General features: G+C 38.3%; 2 protein-coding genes across 2 annotated transcripts; one reads left to right on the forward strand and one right to left on the reverse strand.

The window, feature by feature from the left end:
- Positions 1–105: 105 nt before the first annotated feature.
- LOC134273149 (uncharacterized) lies at positions 106–4,161 on the reverse strand (the record flags this gene model as incomplete). Its single annotated transcript, XM_062755323.1, has 4 exons — positions 3,819–4,161; positions 2,608–3,432; positions 2,175–2,354; positions 106–215 (listed from the first exon to the last, which is right to left on the reverse strand). Coding segments are annotated over exons 2-4 (1,113 nt in total), but the record flags the coding sequence as incomplete, so codon positions are not given.
- A 1,327-nt stretch (positions 4,162–5,488) lies between these two features.
- Positions 5,489–7,149, forward strand: LOC134273145 (uncharacterized). Its single transcript, XM_062755320.1, has 3 exons — positions 5,489–5,659; positions 5,941–6,524; positions 6,906–7,149. The coding sequence occupies exons 1-3, from the start codon at positions 5,489–5,491 to the stop codon at positions 7,147–7,149; spliced, it is 999 nt and encodes a 332-aa protein (XP_062611304.1).
- Positions 7,150–9,426: the final 2,277 nt, after the last annotated feature.

The raw sequence follows: 9,426 nt of genomic DNA on the forward strand, positions 1-9,426 counted from the left end.
AAATTTTTTTGGTATAAATTTAGCAGGTTGTTAGATTCAGACATTCCTGAGCATTTGACTACAGGATGATGAGCAGACAATTATAAACAGGAAGTGGTCGTCTACAGACATCAGCTCGAGTTCTCCTCTGTGTGGCTGGATCTGTTTGTACCGAGTCACTCTCACTCGATGATTCTGAGCTGTTGTGTAGGGAGGGTGAAATCTGTAGCCACACTCTGATTAGATTAACATTAAAACGCGGAACAAATTACGTAATCTTCAAAAGACTTCTCTTTAAAGAGAGGTGAAATACGAATCAATCTTACTGGATTTCAGGGATAAAAAATAACATTGTTCTGAACAATTGAGTAGAGTAAGGAAATGTTTTCCCTCAGGCAGCTGTAGAGAAAATCTCCCCGACAGGATGGGTTTGTTTATAGGGAGACTGGAATGGATGAAATTAAGAATAACAATCAAAGGTTTTACTGCAGTGGTTAGGCATTGGAGCTTTAGTTTGTTGATCAACTTTTCAGTTTTCCAATGCATTGAGTCTGACTCCAGCCCTACACAATGTTAGATAATTGACCTCATCTTGTAGCTCTGCTGCCGGGACAAGCAAATTAAATCAGAAGGGGGGTGGGCTATTTCTGTCCAAGTATTTATTATTTAATGAAGGTTTTTTTTTTAAATCCCTAAGTTATGTTAAATTTCTTTTAAGATTAATTTTAAAAACATAATGAAATCGATTATAATGAAATTTTCAGACTTGATTTTAAACATACCTTAATTCTTATAATGTAAAAAAAAAATCAGAGACGGTAAACCAAAAAAAAAAAAAAAGCAAAATTACCACACCAATGACCCCATACCCCCACCCCCCTGTCCCCCAAAAGTGTCATAAATTAAAAATGGGAGATAGCACCTAAGAAAAAGTGTGGATTAAAGTTAAAGTGTGCTAGTAATAAAAAAAATTAAAAAGAGGCCCAGGGGCCACATCGCTCACCTGAGCAATTGGCAAGGAAAAAACACAGATCAGATCAGAACTGAAAGTAAACTGGGGGGGGGGGGGGGGCTTGAATTTTACATCCCCCAGGGGTCATGATTTGAACAAACTTGAATCTACACTACCTGAGGATGATGCCCTATAAATATAACGAAGCCTGGCTTTGAAGTACTTGAAAAGAAGATTTTAAAAGGTTTCCCAGCGTTCCTATGTAAAACTTTGATCCGCCATTTTGGCCCCACCCTACCCCCGGGGGTCATGATTTGAACAAACTTGAATCTACACTACCTGAGGATGATTCCACATGCCTTTCATCTTTCCTGGCCCAGTGGTACCTAAGAAGATTTTAATTTAAAGATTTTTCCTATATATTCCTATGTAAAACTTTGATCGGCCATTTCGGCCCCATCCGACCCCCGGGGTCATGATTTGAACAAACTTGAATCTACACTACCTGAGGATGATTCCACATGCCTTTCATCTTTCCTGGCCCAGTGATACCTAAGAAGATTTTAATTTAAAGATTTTTAGGTCACCTGAGTAAAACTCATGTGACCTATTGCTATCCGTTTAAGTCCATCATCGTCCGTCGTGTGTCGTGTGTTAACATTTAAACATTTTCAGCTTCTTCTCTGCAACCACTGAACCAATTTCAACCAAATTTGGCACAAAGCATCTATGGGTGAAGGGGAACAAAAATTGTGAATTTCATGATCCCTGCCCCCCTGGGCCTGAAGGGTGGGGCCAAAACCACTAAAATTAATGCAATCTTTAAAAATCTTCTTCTTTACTTCTGGACATCAAGCAGTCAAACTATTTGCATGATTGTAATCAGCATTGAGTCCTCTACCAAAATTGTGAAATTCATGGCCCTGGGGTCAGGGGTTCTAGTGCTAGGGCAGGGCTAAATAAGTATATAGTGAAAATGCATTATTTCTTTGAAAATCTTCTTCTCTGCTCCTGGGTATTAAATAAACCAACTAAGTAAATAGTTATGATGAGCAAGAGTGCCTCTACCATCCTGGCTTAGGATTGGAGTTCCTTAAAATTGATTGTTCAATTTATTCAACTGTCTTGATTCATGTTTTATATCTAAAATAAATTTAAAAATAATATTCTAAATATTAATTTGATATATCGCATACCTTACATCACAATAAAGTTACTGATTTAAATAACATCAAAGCATTACCTTGTGTTTTCATGCCCATTTGAACACATTTGGCAAATCGACAACAGGGACATTTCTTTCGGTTTCCTCGACTTATCTCACAGTCCCCGTTTCGATGACAAGTAAATGATTTATTGTTTTGAACAGTTCTTTTGAAGAAACCTTTACAACTTTCACAAGTAAAAATCCCATAATGATAACCTGCAAAAAAGGAAAGAAAAAAAAAAATACTTACTTTCAAAACATTGTTAAAATATATACAGAATTCCTTCATCCAGAGTTTTAGCCTTTAAGAATTATTAAAAAGAGAAAAACAACAGTTGAAATTCACAACTCTTATATAGTCGTGACCATCGACTGCAGTTGATGCGTCAGTTGACAATAAATGGTTTTCTTTGGGTTGTCAATTTCAACTGTTACCCTCCAAATCAGGCACCAGTTATATAATACCAACCTGAAACAGCATCTCCACACACAGGACATGGCTGATAGCTATCATTAGACATGCTGTTGTCATCACTCTGAGACATGGCGGTCTCTGGAATACAGGACATGTCCACCTCCTGATGTATACTGCCTTGGCTAGACAGGTCTCCCCCAGAAGATATTGTTGTAGGAAACTGTACAAGAGTCTCACCAGGGTTTGATGAGACAGTTTCAGAGATCAAATTATCGGTGTTGGTCCTTACAAAGTAGGTCTGACCTGCTGATTCTATCATCAAAGTTCCCGGGTCAGACATGACTTCTTCTTGCGTTTGAGATATCGTTACATTTTCTGGCAATCTTAGCTCAGCACCACTGGAACCTTTACTTGCCATGGATAAAGTTTTTGCTTGTTGCATGGCAAGAGTCGTTAAAACATTGACCATGGCTTCCTGGTTACTACCAAGGGTCCCAACTAAACTGTCCTCACCTTGTCCATCTGGTTTTGGGACATTTTGTTGTATTTTCCATTTTAACATGTTTTTAATGTCTCCAGGACTGATATATTGAGAGGAATGACCTGTTTCTTCTTCTGTTTCCGAGGCTTTTTGCATACCCTGTAAAATGTTCACAATACGAGCACTTGCTTCATCCTCCCCAATGTCATTTTTACTTTCTTCAGAGAGCGATGAATTCCTTGCTTCGAGAATCTCCTGCTTGATTTTTATTCGTGGGTGCATGTTTAATGAGAGGTTTTGTTTTGATGACTGATTTCCAGTTTCTTTTGAAGTGAGAGTCTGCGATATTGCTTGCAGAAGGGCTGGAGAAATACTCACATCAGATAGTGAATTCATTCCTGAAATCAATGAAAAAATCTTTATGCACTGAAATTAAATTTTAAAAAATACTACAGGTTATATTTTACGACTTGTTATCACATGAATTCAAGAAAAGCAGCTTTATAACGGTGCAGTTCTGATATTATTTCAGTTTCACTGCAAATGACACAATAATGACTGTGAAAAAGTGGTTTTACAAAAACTGAGATCTTTCCACACACATTGTTTAACATGACTTGGTCAGGGGTAACTGACCATCCGATCTGGCCTAACAGCATTTGCCTACAGTCGAAGAGAATCTAAACTTTGGTTTCTCATTTTCTGGCAAGAAAATTTTTGTAAACATATTGTCATTTCACTTCCACGTGTTTCTATTACATAAAATACCATAAAGTTCACTCACTGGAAAATTTTGATGTTACAAACGATTGAACTCAGGAAAGAGAAAGTCTTATGACTATCTTGCAACATGGACTTGCATTTTGAGAAGAATCGCGTCGTTTCGGCCATGACCTTGTAATGGGTGGCGTCCTTCACCAAACGAAAACGATGGAGGTGCGCAGAGTCTCTGATGTCCGCGGCTATATGTATAAGTTAAATTAAAGACGGCAAAGCTCAGGGCTGATAAAATAATATTCCTTGGCAAAAAGTTATCCAAATTTCCATGCACATATAAAAGTAAAATGGCGGCCAACAATGGATTGTCACGACAAATACCATTGGTTAGAGGCTATTTTCCGCGAAGCGTGTCTTTGAATAAGAGTTGTCGCTCTTTATACACGCAAATGAAAGTACTGAAAGCACTTGCAGCTTATTTTTTAAAACAAAGATTTGAAGTTAATATCTTCTCAAATGTTCTGTATAACATCATGAATTACATGTATATATTGCTATAACATTTCACACGGGAATATAATATAAAAAAAACTCATTTCATCTAGAAATTATTGAAACTACGAATTTAGGGACGCGTTTGATTGTCATTCTTGCACTTTCACAAAGTAAATTTTATCCTAAAATATTATTTTCATCATTTATTCCTAGCGCTCTGATTGGCTCAGACTTGATCACATGATTAAGTATATAACAGCATAAAGACTTGAGTTACTATTCATAGAATCTGAAATGCATAAATTATCGACTTGAAGTTTCTTGAAATGGAGATAATTTCTGTAAAACAAAATAGTACTGATTTCAATCATAGCTAATAATTGTATGATTTGATGTTTCTAGAAAAAAAATATTTATTTCAACTTCTACTAATTTTTTTTCAATTTTCTGTATTTGATGAGACGAAACAATGCATTGAATAAGGATCTACTTCATATTAAAACATATTGGATATGTGTGTCAAATATTGATACAAAACATAATCAAATAAATGAAGTATTTTGAATAAGTAAATCCTCTAAATTACTCCATCAATATAAAGAAACACATGTACATTAAACAGCATAATTTATTTTGATCTCTAGTCTCTAAGTGTTAAAGAGAGAAAACTTTTTCCCATTATTTTCATAATTTGTTTTGTCAATCTATGTAAAAAATAATATAACAAATGTAGCCCTTTAATTCGGTCAATCCATAGATATATCGACTTCACAGAAAAGCATGTCGATATATCTATGGATAGACCTCATCAAAGGGCTATATTTATACGTCTAAATTACGCCTTACGAATCCTCTCTTTATTCTTCCGAGTTCAGTGTTTCTCGTTCAAAGTTTATAATGTCGGTATTTTCACAGCTGGCAGGCTATAATTTCTACTATTATAATATATTCATGATTCTTACAACGTTTGCTTGTATCATCGTTTCGGTTTTAGAAGGCCGATCACATTCATATTAATATTTAAAGTAAACAAACTGGAAACATTTGTAATTTTAGAGCTACTGTCTCATCAGAAACTTCCATTTTCTGATGACAAATTAGATGATGTTACTTGTGAACTTGTTCTCATGTTCTCATTGACATAAATTGTTAATTATATAAATAAATATTATGGTATTCATTTTTTCAACAAAAAAAGTAAGCAAGAAAAATATTACTTGGAAGTTCAAAATTCGAGAAATAATGTATCATTTCAGAATTTCCAGAGAGCACCTGTTTGAAGCTGAGATTACCGTGGGTGGATCCAAGGAATTGACTGGGGGTGAATCCCAGGATTTTACAGGGAGTGGATCTGGGGTTTTGTACTTCTGGTCCTTAGACAATCGTCAGTCTCCTGCTAGCACTGTTAACTGGGTAGTGTGTTAATTAACAGTTATATGAATATGACTAAAGGCATTCATTGATTCTGTTATTTAAAGCAATATTATAAAAAGTGGTACAAGGGAGCTAACTTGTACAACTTGTGGATAAGTGAATATGGCATGCTGCAATGACAGTGTAAAAATGATTCAAACTTTAAAAATTAGTTCATAGAGTTTATCTACTCAGTGTTATATGCATAGGAAGAGCAGTTAATGATCTGTATTTTAAGATTTTGTTGTAAATACTGACTTGACAGGTTATTGACTTTACAGGTTATTGAGGAAATTGACCGGCCTGGTACAAGTGTACTAACAGTGGGTGCTCAGAATGACCTTGGAGATAAGTTACTTGCTGTACAGGAGGTGAAGATCCAATACCCTCTCCTTGATGTGACCTTGACCTCCAACCCTACAGTGGAGGGGCGTGTCTGTGACATCACGGTCCAGGTGACAGGAAGTCGGGACGTCGTGTTTGACGTGGATTTTGGTGACGGAGTTCAGGCTTCGTTATCCTCTGATGATGTCGTTGTTACCATAGATACCACCTCTAGCTCATATCTACCTAAATACACCACCTTCCTACAACACCAGTACAATCTGAAAGGTCAGTACCAGGTCAAGGTCAATGTGTCTAATGCCATCTCCTGGGTGACGGGTGATGTCACGGTGATGGTAGGGGAGGCTGTCGGGGATGTTACCCTGGAGATCCTGTCCCCCCACAGGGAGCTGCCCGGGGTCTACGTTGTGTCCCTCAGTGATCCACTGACTGTCCGAGTGACCGCTGGCAGGGGAGATAACCTTACCTTCACCTGGGACTTCTCCGAGTATTCTGACGGAGGCACCAAGGACCAGCTAGGGTAATAATGAGTAGTATTATAAGTATCAGGAAAATTAAAAATAGTAAATTGTAATCACTGTGCATACTGAAAGAAAATTTGAATTTATTACCAAATAGGAAAATTTTTGCACAGAGTTAAGTTCAATGTACTATAGATATATATAAAGATCATTTTTCACTTCATACAGTGTAGGTTCTGTAATAAAGATTTAATTTCTGTAAGTAATTGGATTGACTATTTACATGATTTTTGTCTGCCACACAAATTTGTATATTCCTTTATTAATTTTCTTGATCACAGAAAACCTTTGCTAAAAAAAAGATAGACTGAAAGTAGGTTTTTTATTTCATACAAATGTAGAATTTCTGTGTATGTATCACCGGTCTTGTTGTAACACAGGAATGGTAGTTCCAGCACGGCGACCTACGCCTTCAGTATGACGGACATTTTCCCAGTGTCTATCAGTATCAGCAGTCCCTACTACCAGGTCCCCCAGGTCTTCCCATTCAAACACAAGTTCAAGGTCGTCCAGGAAATCCAGGGAGTTTATCTGGAGGTTGTGGGGTCGGGGAAGACAGGAGCCGCCCTCAAACGTGTGAACGGAGCATTACAAACGGAGGAGATACATTTCCTAGCCAGGTAAACTAATGTGTGTAAAGATTACAGTGGAAAGAAGGGATACACTTCCTAGCCAGGTAAATAAAGTGTGTGAAGATTACACGGGAAAGGGGGGGATACATTTCTTAGCCAGGTAAACTTATGTGTGTAGAGATTACACGGGAAAGGGGGGATACATTTCCTAGCCAGGTAAACTTATGTGTGTAAAGATGACAGGGGAATGGAGGTGGGAGGGTACATTTCTAGAAGGTAAATTTTAGTGTGTAAAGATGACAGGGGAATTGAGGGGGGGTACATTTCTAGAAGGTAAATTTTAGTATGTAAAGATGACAGGGGAATGGAGGGGGGGGGGTACATTTCTAGAAGGTAAATTTTAGTGTGTAAAGATGACAGGGGAATGGAGGGGGGGGGTACATTTCTAGAAGGTAAATTTTAGTGTGTAAAGATGACAGGGGAATGGAGGGGGGGGGTACATTTCTAGAAGGTAAACTTTAGTGTGTAAAGATGACAGGGGAATGGAGGGGGGGGTACATTTCTAGAAGGTAAATTTTAGTGTGTAAAGATGACAGGGGAATGGAGGGGGGTACATTTCTAGAAGGTAAATTTTAGTGTATAAAGATGACAGGGGAATGGAGGGGGGGGTACATTTCTAGAAGGTAAATTTTAGTGTGTAAAGATGACAGGGGAATGGAGGGTACATTTCTAGAAGGTAAACTTTAGTGTGTAAAGATGACAGGGGAATGGAGGGGGGGGGTACATTTCTAGAAGGTAAATTTTAGTGTGTAAAGATGACAGGGGAATTGAGGGGGGGTACATTTCTAGAAGGTAAATTTTAGTGTGTAAAGATGACGGGAATGGAAGGGGGGTACATTTCTAGAAGGTAAATTTTAGTGTATAAAGATGACAGGGGAATTGGGGGGGGGGGTACATTTCTAGAAGGTAAATTTTAGTGTGTAAAGATGACAGGGGAATGGAGGGTACATTTCTAGAAGGTAAATTTTAGTGTGTAAAGATGACAGGGGAATGGAGGTGGGGGTACATTTCTAGAAGGTAAATTTTAGTGTGTAAAGATGACAGGGGAATGGAGGGGTGGGGGGTACATTTCTAGAAGGTAAATTTTAGTGTGTAAAGATGACAGGGGAATGGAGGGGGGGTACATTTCTAGAAGGTAAATTTTAGTGTGTAAAGATGACAGGGGAATGGAGGGGGGGGGTACATTTATAGAAGGTAAACTTTAGTGTTTAAAGATGACAGGGGAATGGTGTGGGGGGTACATTTCTAGAAGGTAAATTTTAGTGTGTAAAGATGACAGGGGAATGGAGGGGGGGGTACATTTCTAGAAGGTAAATTTTAGTGTCTAAAGATGACAGGGGAATGGAGGGGGTGCATTTCTAGAAGGTAAATTTTAGTGTGTAAAGATGACAGGGGAATGGAGGGGGGTACATTTCTAGAAGGCAAATTTTAGTGTGTAAAGATGACAGGGGAATGGAGGGGGGGGGTACATTTCTAGAAGGTAAACTTTAGTGTGTAAAGATGACAGGGGAATGGAGGGGGGGGTACATTTCTAGAAGGTAAACTTTAGTGTGTAAAGATGACAGGGGAATGGAGGGGGGGGGGTAAATTTCTAGAAGGTAAATTTTAGTGTTTAAAGATGACAGGGGAATGGAGGGGGGGACATTTCTAGAAGGTAAATTTTAGTGTGTAAAGATGACAGGGGAATGGAGGGGGGGGTACATTTCTAGAAGGTAAACTTTAGTGTGTAAAGATGACAGGGGAATGGAGGGGGGTACATCTAGAAGGTAAATTTAAGTGTAAAGATGACAGGGGAATGGAGGGGGGGGTACATTTTAGAAGGTAAACTTTAGTGTGTAAAGATGACAGGGGAATGGAGGGGGGTACATTTCTAGAAGGTAAACTTTAGTGTGTAAAGATGACAGGGGAATGGAGGGGGGGTACATTTCTAGAAGGTAAATTTTAGTGTGTAAAGATGACAGGGGAATGGAGGGGGGTACATTTCTAGAAGGTAAATTTTAGTGTGTAAAGATGACAGGGGAATGGAGGGGGGGTACATTTCTAGAAGGTAAATTTTAGTGTGTAAAGATGACAGTGGAATTGAGGGGGGGGGGTACATTTCTAGAAGGTAAATTTTAGTGTGTAAAGATGACAGGGGAATTGAGGGGGGGGGGGTACATTTCTAGAAGGTAAATTTTAGTGTGTAAAGATGACAGGGGAATGGAGGGGGGTACATTTCTAGAAGGTAAATTTTAGTGTGTAAAGATGACAGTGGAATTGAGCGGGGGTA

This window comes from Saccostrea cucullata, unplaced genomic scaffold (assembly GCF_032062105.1).
Source record: "Saccostrea cucullata isolate Sc308-1 unplaced genomic scaffold, CSIRO_AGI_Scuc_v1 ctg8137, whole genome shotgun sequence".
In the NCBI taxonomy this organism is placed as follows: Eukaryota; Metazoa; Mollusca; class Bivalvia; order Ostreida; family Ostreidae; genus Saccostrea; species Saccostrea cuccullata.

Coding starts and splice junctions, on each gene's coding strand:
- LOC134273145 (XM_062755320.1), top strand. CDS start 5,489: ATGTATCATTTCAGAATTTCCAGAGAGCACCTGTTTGAAGCTGAGATT. Junction 5,660..5,940: donor CTGCTAGCACTGTTAACTGG/GTAGTGTGTTAA, acceptor TTGACTTTACAG/GTTATTGAGGAAATTGACCG. Junction 6,525..6,905: donor GGCACCAAGGACCAGCTAGG/GTAATAATGAGT, acceptor GTTGTAACACAG/GAATGGTAGTTCCAGCACGG.